Source organism: Hydractinia symbiolongicarpus, chromosome 5, assembly GCF_029227915.1.
Source record: "Hydractinia symbiolongicarpus strain clone_291-10 chromosome 5, HSymV2.1, whole genome shotgun sequence".
Taxonomy (NCBI): Eukaryota; Metazoa; Cnidaria; class Hydrozoa; order Anthoathecata; family Hydractiniidae; genus Hydractinia; species Hydractinia symbiolongicarpus.
In genome coordinates, this window is record NC_079879.1 from 19053033 (window position 1) to 19067180 (window position 14148).

General features: G+C 33.6%; 1 protein-coding gene across 6 annotated transcripts in view; it reads left to right on the plus strand.

Moving 5' to 3' along the window:
- Positions 1-14148, plus strand: part of LOC130645146 (uncharacterized) — a 30047-nt gene that overhangs the window by 4689 nt on the left and 11210 nt on the right. For 3 of the 6 annotated variants that reach the window (XM_057451033.1, XM_057451032.1, XM_057451034.1), the window contains 2 exons: positions 1127-1177; positions 1406-5527. In XM_057451033.1, coding sequence (XP_057307016.1) covers positions 1147-1177; positions 1406-5148 — 3774 coding nt within the window. In that variant the 5' untranslated portion in view covers positions 1127-1146 and the 3' untranslated portion in view covers positions 5149-5527. The remainder of the gene's footprint in view (positions 1-1126; positions 1178-1405; positions 5528-14148) is intronic. The other 3 variants (XM_057451036.1, XM_057451037.1, XM_057451035.1) reach the window with 1 other exon arrangement.

A 14148-nucleotide genomic window follows, 5' to 3' on the forward strand; every position in this document is an offset into this window, starting at 1 on the left:
AAAAAATTATATTCTCCCGACCGCTTAATATTTTTTAAGTGGTTTTTTTTAGCGCTCGCTCGCATCGCTCTGTTTATTTAAATTAAATTAGAAGAGCCGCGATATTCAACCTCTGCGGTAAAGCGTTTTGTAAATAAACGAAACAAAACTGTTATTAAGGATTCTCCTAAAAAATTACATTATCTATATTATAATGCCCGTATACGTCTGTCTGTCTGTCACGCAAAATGGTAGCTTAGCTGCGCAAGTAGCGAGACGCACACAATGCGGTATAAAAAGGACGGGCGAACCCGTTGATTTTTCCACGGGCTAACGACTAGTATAGTAAAAATCTGAAGACTGCAAATATGAACGAATAAATGTTGTCGCCATGTACTTACTACTCTCGTCCGCCATCTTCGCCACTCTCCAAAACAAATATTACGGCATACGGCAGGAAAACAGAGCACCACGTGGAGGATAAAAATGAAAACCATTTGTTAATAATTACCAAGTGGAAGAATTCTTTACGCAAAAAACCACTTGTAAAAAAAATTTTTTTGAAAAGTAGGTCAGTACAGCTGGCACTAATAAGCTTCCGTACCAATTGTTCTTGTTTCTTTAAGTTTCTCTATTGCAAATAAAAGCTCTTTAGAAATTTATAAATGGTCGTATTCAAGAAATCTTATTTTCTTGTTTTTTTGTTATCTTATTAAAACAAATTCTTACACAGTACACTTAGAATTACATTAGTTAAGAAGTACACTAATTGCCTCCAGTACCTGCCTTAACCATTCTAAAAATAGTTACCGAACACAACACCATTTACAGTCTACAAATTTCTCACAACTGAAATATATATTAAATATATATTTTTTATCTATATTATGATGCCCGTATACGTCTGTCCGTCTGTCTGTCACGCAAAATGGTAGCTTAGCTGTGACGGGCGAACCCGTGGATTTTTCCACGGGCTAACGACTAGTTTAAATAAATTTCGGAAAAAAGTTAACTTCGGGTTTTTAATTTCTGTCTCAGAATCTTCATAAGGAGTGTATCTTGCTCCTAAGAAAGAATTAGTCCTTGTTTCACCCTTTTTAAGAAAGATTTCTTTACAAATTAGAACACGTTTGCACCGTTTGTTTAGGCAGAAATTGGCACATTGTGATGTTAAGCTCATATTTTTTTCCAAGAGGAGGTTAGATTTTTCTTTTTTTTCCTTAAAATAAAAAAATTAAAAATAATGTAATAATCATATTATTGCGGATTGCACATGTTTGAAATTTAAAAGGAAATTTGATTTTGCATAAACAACAAAATTCACACAAAATATGTCTGGCGAAATTCTCCTTACCTAAAGTGCATATGTCTGTTATTATAAAATTACATTATGATTGATTTGCTTGTTTCAACTGTTGTATTTTAGTTACTGAAATTATGGCATTGATCATACTCATTACTTTGTTGGTATTGGGACAGCTAAAACTTCATGATGCGAGGATGTTTCCAACAAAGGATTTTTTCGGTGTAGAAACATTTAAAGTTATTTCCCATTTGTGTTCTATCAGTCAACAACCACTTGGAGGACAAAAATGTTGTGATTGTTCAGACGACTGTATGAAATATAAGACCTGCTGTATTGACAAGTTTTGGGATTATAACACAAACGATCGCTTACAACCGTATCTGAAGTTTTTTTTCAGTAAATTGAACAAGTATAAAAGTATGTCTTGCGAACCTGCTTTATCAGTAAGTCAAACGCATGCCGTACAAACGTATTATATGGTAAAATCATGTTTGCCGAATGTCACAGGAGAGGATGTAGAACGTTGTTTACAACCAAGTTCACATATTAAAAATGATATTCCAGTACTTGGGAATGACACCTACTTGTATAGAAATTTACACTGTGCCAGATGTAATTTAGTTTTTGATTATCGATTTATTGACGTACAAGCAAAATGTGAGAATGCGTTAAAGTTTACACTCCAGAAAACAATCACTAAGGAGGAATTAAAATATTTAGATAAATGCGAGTTTTCTCTGGACACTGCTACACCTTTTAAGCAGCAGAACATTCGAGATTGTCAAATAAAAGAGAATGTCTGTCCACAAACTGGCAGTTTTTATAAATTATGCAATGCGTATGGTGAGACTATGGGAAAATACAAAAATTACCATTGTGCAATGTGTGAACCCAATCATATTCCAACAGAATTTTTCATTTTTAATATAACTTTCTTCCAACCGGAATTTTTTCGAAATGAAACCCATAATGTTACCATTCATAAAACTATCACCAAGCAAGAATTGCATCCCGTTCCTGTTCCCACACCTGTCATTGATTTTAAATGTTCATTTGAAAAATGCCAAAATCAACATTGTTATCTGCCAAATGGTAAAGATTCTACAAAATTTGAGAATGTATTTTCAATTGTTATGTCTTCAGATAATGTAGTTGGAATAAGAAATTTTAAACAGAAATTTCCCATTAGGCAATTTATGAATATTTCCAAAGATTATGACTTTAGATTTGACGAAGGATTAGAACAATATCTATGCAATGCCCCTAGAGAAAAATGTTGCGACTGTAGTGATAACTGTATGGAAGAAAAAAAATGTTGTATCGATAAATTTTGGAATGAAACACATCCTGTAAGTTTAAGTTCGTACATCAGTCAATTTATTCAAAAATCGCAGAAATATAAAGATTTATCATGTGAGCCAGTGTTGCCCATAGCAAGTTCATCAGGTTATCAGACTGAACATCAGCTAATGGTGAAATCCTGCTTGCCAAAGGCAAATGTTGATAACGTAAAAAAATGCTTACACGACAGTAAAAACGCATCATTTGGTTCTGATTTACCAGTACAGGGATTTGATGGATACATATATCGGAATTCCTTTTGTGCTGAATGCAATTCAATTAAAAAGTACAAAACAATTAGTGTTGAAGCGTCGTGCAATCTAAGGGATTTTCGAAAATTGATGTACATGAATCAGAATAATTCCATTGAACTTGACATGGAAAGCACCTTTAAAGAATGTTTATTTTCCCTGCCACGTTCAAGCAAGCAATCAAAAAAATGTAAACCAATGAAAACCTTGAGGACAGATTGTCCAAGAACAAGTAGACATTTTAAACTTTGCCATTCTTATAAAGGTATAATTGAAGGATTTCAAAATTATCATTGCTGGCTTTGTAACCAAAACAATCCCAACATTACAATTCCACCTGTTGATTACTGCGATACCAAACGTTGTCCATTTGGAACTATTTGTGTAGTGACTGAACCTGATTTTATTGGTCGATCATGGTCATTACTGATAAGTTTTAACAATAATAAATTTCAAATTGGCCATCAAAGTCCAAGATCAATTTGTAAAAACGGAAGCAAATATGATACACGAACATTAAAGTGCGAGAAAGTTATTTGTCCAAATGGCTTTGCCTTTAATGGAAAATCCTGTTCACCTAAAATTAAAGTGCTGAATATTTCTTCCAATCATTACATAAATATCGTCAAACCAACATTTGACAAGTGTTTTTTTTCCAACAATGTAACAATGTATATCGTCGCAAAGAAGGTGATAAACGACAGTGTGAAAGATTTCTTAAAACCTCTTATGCCTTATTTACCTAAAAAAAATATTTCTTACTTCGTTATAAACAACACAAATACTGAACACTCTGTACTAGTATTGTTAAATGTGAATCAAAGCATATATACGCTTGTTGAATCAACAAATGTGATTTACAATTCCAGTTTATGGCGGAATATTGAAAAGATTGTCATAACAAAAGGGGACGGATTGCAATACACAGAGCATTATAAACTAGACATGTCTCGTTATTTTCCACAAAATCGTATATGTGCTGAAGCGAATGCATACAATGGAGACGAGGAGTCTTTTAAGAGATCTTGCAAGATAAAGAAAAGAAATGTGACATTTACAATGCAAAATATCTCGATGTGGATTGACATAAACAGAACATCATCAAAGAAATGGTACAGCACATGCAAAAAATTTCATTTACTTTCAAACTGCCCTCAACGAAAAATAAGTGATCATGTCTCTTTCAGTAAAGATGGAGATCTTCTAAATAAAAGGATCGGTGATATAGAATCTTACAAAGCGAACGAATATATACCACTATTCGATGGTTATAGTGTTTGTATTAAAATTGCATCTAATGGCTACATTATAAACCACAAGAAAATGGAGACTGTTTATCATATTGAATACTATATTTCACTAATAGGGACATGTGTTAGCATCATTGCTTATATCTTAATGATGCTAAGTTTTCTTATTTTTAAACAACTTCGAACAGTTCCTGGGCTAAATACATTAGGAATGTGTATATCACTTTTTATCGCGGATACCACGTTTTTATTAGCAATACATTCTTATTTTAGTGGTAATTGGTGCAAAATAATTGCTGTTGTATTGCACTGGTGTTTATTGAATGCTTTTATGTGGAGCTTGATCATTGCTTTTGATTTGATTTCAAAATTCAGTTCTTTCACTGTTGCCAGTCGAGGAAACAGTAGAAAGAAATTCATTCGTCGTTGTTTATGTTCACTCATTGTGCCAACATTCATAGTTTCACTTTCTATGACACTTGAAGAAACATCAACACTTGATATTGGATACGGTGTAGACGGAATTTGTTGGATCACAAGTTTCTACTCACGTATTGGATTTTATGTAATTCCAGTCGCCATCATATTTCTTATTACCCTGTCGACGCTGCTCTATACAATACGTAAAATTCATAGCGAGTTTAAAGTAAATGAAGAAATTTTGAAAACTGGAAAAAAGACGAAGAGGGAGACCTTAAAGATCGCATTAAAGCTTGGTATTATACTTGGTATTACCGAAGGATTAGGATTCATTCAAATAGCTAAACCTAATCTCAGTTTCAACGAGGAACTTTTTAATGCTTGTTTTGCTCTTTTGTATTCAACATTTAGAAGTTTGAGAGGGCTATTTCTTTGTGTAGTGTACAGTGTTGGTGCAAACATCGCAGTTCTATATCGAAAAAAGATTAACAGTTTCACTATGACAGGTGCAAGCGAAAGTGCAATTTTAATAGATCGTCATAAAGGGATCAACACATCCAGTAGATCGGATGCATCTCATACGTCCACTTCGCATGTTTAGAGGTAGTTTCTAGCTTTTTACTTTAGAGTAATGATGTGATTATATGAATTCATGAAAACTAATCCACCTGCGGTTTATGTTAATTAACAAATGTGCTCTAAAAAGATTATTGTGTAATGTTGCAGCTCTACTTTTTTAAAACGTCTTTGCTTTTCCTTGTTTTCACAATGAACCATCTGCTACTTGAGAATCTAAAGGATAAAACTTACAAATTAACAAATCAACTGCGAGAAGACTAATTGTTAGAGAAAACGAATGTTCTAGTTTTGAAATGATTTTTGTACAAAGTTTTTAAGGTTATCTGGTTAAGAAGTTATTTAGTTTTTCAATAATATGAGTTGATTGTAGTGGATTGTGTATTAATATTACTGTTATGACTGTAAGTATATTTTAAAGAGAACATTTTGTTTTTAACCTTTTGTCATGGTGATCTGAAAGCGATTACCCTGTAAATAATATAAAATTAGATACAAACAACTGTCAGATTAGGGAAATAAGTGCAACATACTGTCGATGTATGTTTGTGTGAAAGAAATAGCAAGGGTGCAGAATTTGAAACGTGCACAGTTTGTAATTCAATTACAATGAATAACTATAAGAAATTGTACTTTTCTTTTAATATCTTTTAAATATTATTTCATGTTGAATCTAAGAAATATGTCGTACATAAAACGTGACTTGCAATTCAAATTAATTTCAGTTCTTGGGAGTTAGTTGGCTCCTTAGAAAACGTTACGGCAATAAGCGCACATAAATGACAATTGCCATCGCACTCAATGGATGAAACGAGAAGAAGTAACATTGTTTAACTGACGTATCTTCGGTCTCTTTAATGCCGTATATCGTATATCGTCCGTCTATTTATGCGCGAGAAAAAAGTTGTACTACGGAAACACGAAATATGCGAATTATAAAGGGACGGGCGGCTCCGTGGATTTGTCTACAGGCTACTGGTTAGTCTCTATAATAATAGCCGTCGTCTGTCTGTCTCTGCGCGGATCCCCCGCTTAGTTAGAAAATGATGTTGCGAAACACGAATATCAAATGCGATATATTTTTATCCACTTTGTTGCGACGGGTAAATATAAAGGACGGGCGAACCCGTGGATTTTTCCTCGGGCAACGACTATATAGTGATAATACCCGAATTTATCTGTAGGCCAAAAGCTGTCGTGCAAACCATGCACGAAATCTTAACGCTACAAATTATCTTTACCGACTGTTTTTGATCGCTTGCATGCACACAAGAATTGTCAAGATACAGTTTTCAGGCACTTTTCGAAGATGAAAGAAACTATCAACACATCAATACTCCGCAGACGGAGGCTGCAAAGGTGCAACTTCTGCATATGTGTAGGTATGCTAATCGTTTAGAATGCACTACACGCATTTTCTAACATGCCGTATTTAGGAAATAATCCACATCAGGTGCCACGAAATGCCAACAAATCGGAAAACACAGCCTAATAGATTAGCACAGCTTAACCCTATTCGGTCCGCGGATGGAGGCGGATCCCCCGCCGATTATTTTTCTAACTCTTTTTTGCCATGGTGAATGGCTATGATACTTACTAAAATTTTTATATTTATCTATTACACACCTAGATACCAAATCTTTAGGTCTTGTATATCCCAGGTCCTTACTTGCTGACTATTACGCAAAAACCCCTTCAAGTTCTATGAATCAGGAAGGTATAATAACTTTTCGTATTATTATTCTAACAATTTGAAACTCACAACATAACTTTATTTTATTAAAGAGAAAATTCTGTAAATTTTCGACATTTAATTAATCCGATTTCGCGATTTTTTCATATTTTATCCGAAAATGTAGAGAAATTGATTTTTTGTTCAATTTTTGACTTTTTTTGTTCGAAATATGCTTAGCTTTCAGAAACTTCAAACAGAATGTAAATATTCGTTTTAAAACTAAAGGAAGTAATCGAACTTTAATGAGATAGTTGTATTTTGAACAAATTTCAAGCTTCCAATGACGTCACAAGGAGGAAAAGCCTATCAAAAGTTACCTAAGGTCGTGGGATGGGTTGAGGGTGTGGCGGATTTTTCCTGCCGGTCATAACACTGAACAGGGTTAACAGTTTAGATTTTAAATCCAAATCGTAAGTCTGCTCTGAAAATTAACAAATCAAAATTGCATAAATTGAATGTAATAATTATAGCCAAGTAACTGCTTGTGACGACGGACTTTAAAAGTTGTGCTTAAGTGCCAATACATTTTCTTACTGGTTGTAGATAGCTACAATGAGTCCTTATTAATTGCTGTTTTTTTATGGTTTTTGCTCATTTTAAAGCTCTTTTATCCTAAACAATATGATTTTTACCTAGCTGCAACCGGAGTCGTGGCTATCCAGTTGTTAACTACTTCTGGCTAAGAAGTATAAGTAGCCAAATACAGTTGGCTGCAAGAAATTTTTCAAATAATCTTACGCTAAATGCAGTTAGGTAGTTACGCCTTTTACTGTATTATATCCCTTATTGGATAAAATTGCTGAGCGATTGTTTGAGCGGGGTAACGACGGCTGTTTTGTTTTTATTTACACCAAAATTGCAACAAAGTTTTTTTATAGGGTATCTTACGGGGCGCCCTGATGTTTTTTAAACTTTCGCGGAACTTACAAAATAAAAAACCCCGCATGTTGTGACCTGTGTTTCTATTTCAGCTAAAGTTACCAAAAAGTTTTTTGAAAAATATACTGCACTCGAAATGCTATTTCGCTGTAAGCGCATTACAGGGTTCGCCACATGCTGCATACCTGTACTAAATTGCTCCACTCCACTCTGGATGTGTGGCATGGTTTAGTACATATCATAATACTTACTGTCTGTCTATGAATCAATTAAAAAATGGTGTTAGTAATCAGAAAAGGTCATTATTATCCCAACTATATTCGTAGTAATGACCCCGTTCAAGTCCATTTCATCACTACTTCCGAACATGCGGGCACAAGGATGCATGAAATGTGATATAAGGGCAATGCTTGTAGAATTTATCTCAGACTAACGACTAGAATATTCAATTATTCGAAAAAAATTTGTAAGATCAATTTTAAGCAGTCCTAAGTATAGACGTGTATTGTATAGCCAGTTAAACTGATTGAAAAATGGTCATCTTATTATGGTTGATATGTGAAGAGTAAAATTTATTACAAATGCTTTTGTACGGTACACTACAAAGAATAATTATCTTGTGAATCAATTATTAAAACGAAAATAATACGTCTGCAATTCTTATTGGAAATCTGGTTTATGTCTGGGCTTTTTTCACGCATTATCTTATAAATACATTTTTTCTTCGTATAAGCGCTTAAAGCGCTCCATCTTTAACTGTATTTCTTCGACGAAATCTTATAGATTCATACAAAATGGATATTTGCACATGCTAGCAAATAATAACTGTAATCTAACTGCTCTGTTCAAATTCAGACAAAGATAAAAAAAATTCATATATCACCAGTTTTCAGGTTTAATATTACATTTAAATCCAAAACTTATAGATGGAAAAATAATGATAAATAATAATAATATTATTGTTAATATCATTAAGTATCGAACATCAACGATAAAATTAATATTTAAGAAAAGCCCCAAAAAGAAAAAAAAGCTACAAGAAGTTGTTTACAAGTAACTATAATGACGTATTTTGTAGCTTAAGACGGCTCGTTAGATCTCCACTTTCATTTGTACTTGCCGCAGTAAAGCTACATGCTATATTTCGGTAAAGTACCATGACATTTCCGCCCATAACATACACCAAGAATAACATTATTCCTCTCAAACTTCTAAATGTTGAATACAAAAGAGCAAAACAAGCATTAAAAAGTTTTTCGTTGAAACTGAGATTTGCTTTAGCTATTTGAATGAATCCTAATCCTTCGATAACACCAAGTATAATACCAAGCTTTAATGCAATTTTAAGGGTCTCCTTTTTCGTCTTTTTTCCAGTTTTTAAAATAACCTCGTTCACTTCAAACTCCCTATGAATCATATGTGCAGCGTATAGTAACGTAGAAATGGTGCTGACGAATATTACAGTTACTGGAATGATGTAAAATCCAACACGTGCATAAAGCTTTGTAATCCAACAAATTCCGTCTACACCGTACCCAATATCAAGTGTTGATGTTTCTTCAAGTGTCAAAGAAAGTGAAACTATGAATGTTGGCACAATGAGTGAACATATACAACGACGAATGAATTTCTTTCCACTGTTTCCTCGACTGGCAACAGTGAAAGAACTGAATTTTGAAATCAAATCATAAGCAATGATCAAGTTCCACATAAAAGCATTCAATAAACACCAGTGCAATACAACAGCAATTATTTTGCACCAATTACCACTAAAATCAGAATGCATTGCTAATAAAAACGTAGTATCCGCGATAAGAAGTGATACACACATTCCCAATGTATTTAGCCCAGGAACTGTTCGAAGTTCCTTAAAAATAAAAAAAATTAGCATCATTAGGATATAAGCAATGATGCTAACACATGTCCCTATTAGGGAAATGTAGTATTCAATGAGATAAAAAGTGCCCAATTTGTTGTTGTTTATGTTGTAGGCGGCGGAGGAACTTCTAATACAAACACCATAGCTGTCGGTTAATGGTATATATTCGTTTTCTTTGTAAGCCTCTATCTGTCCCGATCTTATATGCAGCAAATCTCCATCTTTATTGAAGGAAATATTGCCAATTATCTTTCGTTGAGTACAGTTGGAAATCAAATGAAATTTTCGACATGTGCTATACCATTTCTTAGTCGATGTTTGATCGATGGTAATCCACATTGATATATTGTCCATGGAAAATGTTTTGTTTCCTTTCTTTACCATACAAGATCTAGTTAAGGATCTGTCATCTCCATTATGTACATTCGCTTCCGCACATATGTGGTTGTTAGGAAAGTAACGAGACATGTCTAAGTTATAACGCTTGGTGTATTGTAATTTGTTTCCTTTTGCTATGACAAACCTTTTAACGTCTTGCCATAAATTGAAACTATGAAGACTATTTGCAAATTTAGCAAAGTCGGATATATTTTGATTCACGTTTTGTATTACAAGCACAGCTTCATCAACCTCCGTTCTGTTTATGAATATGGGTGTAGTGTGATACGTAGAAGGCAAGTATGGCTGGAAAAGTTTTGCAACACTCACATTAACTGATTTTTTAAAAACAATATACACGGTCAGGGTAATGTTGTAGAAGAAGCATTCGTTAAATTTTGGTGTCGCCAATTTTTGACTAAGATGTCTAGAAAAAATACTTTGCATCTTGACATTCGAAACACAGTTATGCCCATTAGAAACATAGTAATGTCCACAGGTAATTTTTTCGCACTTTAATGTTGTTATATCATACTTTCTCCCATTGTTACAAAGGGGTCTATTTTTTTTACCACGAAATCGAAATCTCTTACTATTATAATCTATTAGCAAAGACCATGCTCGAAATATACGTGTAGGTTCTTTCAGGTAGCAGCTACTAACACCAAATGGACAACGTTCGCTATCGCAGTAATTAACAGGTGGGATGGTAAAGTTGTGATTATTCTGATTACAATACCAGCAATGGTAATTGCGGAATCCTCCAACACCACCTTTATATGCATAGCAGAGTTGAAAATGTTTGCTTGTTTTCTGACAGTTTGTTGATAATCTTTGCTCAGGGTTGCATTCTCTTAATTTGTAATTTGAACGCGGTAAAGAAAATAAACATTCTTTAAAAATTATGTTCATGTCAAGTTCAGTAGAATTATTCCGAAGCAACTCTAAAAAGTTTCGATAGTCTCTTGTGTTACACCTTGCGGACACGCTAACACGTTTGTACTGACTGATAAAGTTACATTTGGCACAAAAAGAATTTCTATATATGTATCCATCGAAACCATTTACTGGTACATTAGAATTGACCAATGTGTCTTCGCTGTTATACAAACATCTTCTTACGTCATTGGTATTAGCGTTTGGCAAGCAGGATTTCACCATTAACTGATGTTCGGTCTGATAACCTGATGAACTCGCCATGGGCAACACTGGCTCACATGACAAATCTTTATATTTCTGTGATTTTTGAATAAATTGACTGATGTACGATCTTAAACTTACAGGATGTGTTTCATTCCAAAATTTATCAATGCAACATTTTTTTTCTTCCATACAGTTATCACTACAGTCGCAACATTTTTCTCTAGGGGCATTGCATAGATATTGTTCTAATCCTTCGTCAAATCTAAAGTCATACTCTTTGGAAATATTCATAAATTGCCCAATGGGAAATTTTTGTTTGAACTGTTTTATCTGGAGTGTATTTTTGGAAGATATGCCAAATGAGAAAGTATATTCAAATTTTGTAGAATCTTTTCCTTTTGGCAAATAGCAGTGTTGATTTCTACATCGGTCAGATTGACAGGTGTAATCAACGAAAGGCGTTATAGCTGATCGAGTATGTAACTCTCTTATGGTAACATTTTTTAAGATGAAGGAAGTGTGTGTACTGTTTTGAACAAGAATAAATCGAAGAACAGTTCTGTTGACAAAAAAGACATCTTTTGGACTCTGATTGCGTTTACACAGGGCACAGTGATAATTTTTGTATTTGCCCATAGTCTCACCATAAGCATTGCATAAGCTACAGTACTGATTATTCTCTGAATAAGAAATTTCTTTTCTTTTACACTCTCGAATATGTTTGCGTTGAAAACTATTACCAGTGTCGAGAGAGAACTCGCAGTTATTTAATTCACTTAAAACTTGCCTGGTAATGTTTTTTTGGTGTGATAATACTGATGCGTTTTCACATTTTGCTTGTATATCAATAAATTTATAATCAAAAACTAAATTACATTTAGCACAGTGCAAATTTCTATACAAGTAGGTGTCGTTCCCAAGTACTGGAATATCATTCTTGATATGTGAACTTGGTTGCAGACAACGTTTAACATCCCCTCCTGTAACATTCGGCAAACAGGATTTTACCATATAATACGTTTGCACGGCATGGCTTCGATTTACTTTTAAAGCAGGTTTACAAGATATATCTTTGTACTTTTTGGATTCTATTAGAAACCTTTCTAGGTACGGCTGTAATTGTTCTTCTTTGTTATTGTCCCACAACTTGTTGATACAGCAAGTCTTGTATTTCATGCAGTCGTCTGAACAATCACAACACTTTCTTCCAAATGGTTGGTGAAATGCAGAGCATAAATGAAACTGTACTTCTTCCCTCTCTGAACCAAATAATTCATCAATTGGAAACATCGCTGAATTGTGGAATTTTATTTGTGACAACATGAAGAAACAGAATGGTAATATAAAAGCCATTCTTGCCTGTAATAAAAACAAAACAAAAATCAACACAAATTTCTTGCTAATATCTGTGTAACAGTGTTTTTTCAAAGCTCTTTGCCAAACCAGGACCTTCAATATAGAAAGCAAAGACATTATCAAGTAATAATTAAGAGTGGTGAATTGACCTTGTTGTTGTCATTTACTTCTTTTACGTATATATTCACGCAGCTACTTAATTTTTGTCTAATTGAGCATAACACATTTAATTGACATTAATGTAGATATTAGACATTATATACGCCAATACTAAAAGTAGGATTCAGCATTATCTCGAAGTAACCAGCAGCATCTCAAAGTAACCACCAGAACACCAGCAGCATCTCAAAGTAACTACCAGAGAACCAGCAGTATTTCGAAGTAACCACCAGAGAACAAGAATTTTTTTCAAGTAACCATCAGAGAACCAATAGTATCGATTTTACTCCAGATAAAGCAGCAAAGGCGTCCCCAAAGTGTTGATTTTAATGCACAAAATTTCGTAACCTTAAGTTACCAAATATGTTACTTCATAATACTGGTGGTTCTCTGTTGGTTACTTCTTAATACTGATGGTTCTCTGTTGGTTACTTCATGATAAAGGTAGTTCTCTGTTGGTTACTTCATAATGCTGGTGGTTACTACTGTTTACAGCTGGTTCCTATTTTAATAAAAGCGCATTATATCAATCACGAATAAAATTGACATAATTTGTCAAAGGAAACTTTATCAACGTGAATACAGCTATATATAGGGAGCTGGTGCAAAAATTATATTTCACGAACGACGAATATTTTGAAAACAACCTGCTTGTGTTCTCGTGCCTCCTCTGAAACGTGTAAACACAATGCAGGACACATTGCTTATGATATAAGACTAATTCCAAAGTCATTTTGTGGCCACTTGGTATAAAAAATGCGGCAAAAAAAACCAAAGAGCACAACTTCAACTTCTCGTATACATAATGTCTATTTCATTATAAGAACAGAATTTCGGGGGTTTGAATATTTCTCACTCGAAAAACCTCGCATATGATAAATGCATACTTTCATAATTTCGTGAATAGCCCACTGGTGGTCTCCGACCAACGTGTTTTACACTGCCCTAGTAAGTTTTAAACGCTTTCGCGCCATTAACTCCTTTGTACTCCTTTTTTTTATGCAAACCTGATAAAACTATAGAATTGTAATTTTAAATGAATGCGAACATTAGCTCTATCACCTAAATTGAACTTCTTAAAATTGCAAATTTTAAAAACAATATAAACAATATTTGATATAAATTACTTACTGTTGAACATTACTTTTATCGCGTATCACGGATTACGTTTTTTGTGTACTTTTTATAAGTCATATTTGTATTGTTAATATTTCACGAACCAAATAATTTTTTCTTTGATATTGTATTTATATTTTTTTAGTTTTCCTTTTATATTATCGTCATATACGCCAAAACAAAATCCACATGTCTACCAATTTTAAATTTATTGTTCATTTTTTTATTTCTTTTCATTATCAGAACAAATTTTGGTCAGTTTTTCTTTTTAAATTTTACACATCTGGGCGGTACAGTTAAGAGTAAATTTTTAACCTCTTTTCTTAATGTGTTCGTCATATTGTATAAACAGAATGCGATCGGCCATGTTTTTGAAGGGA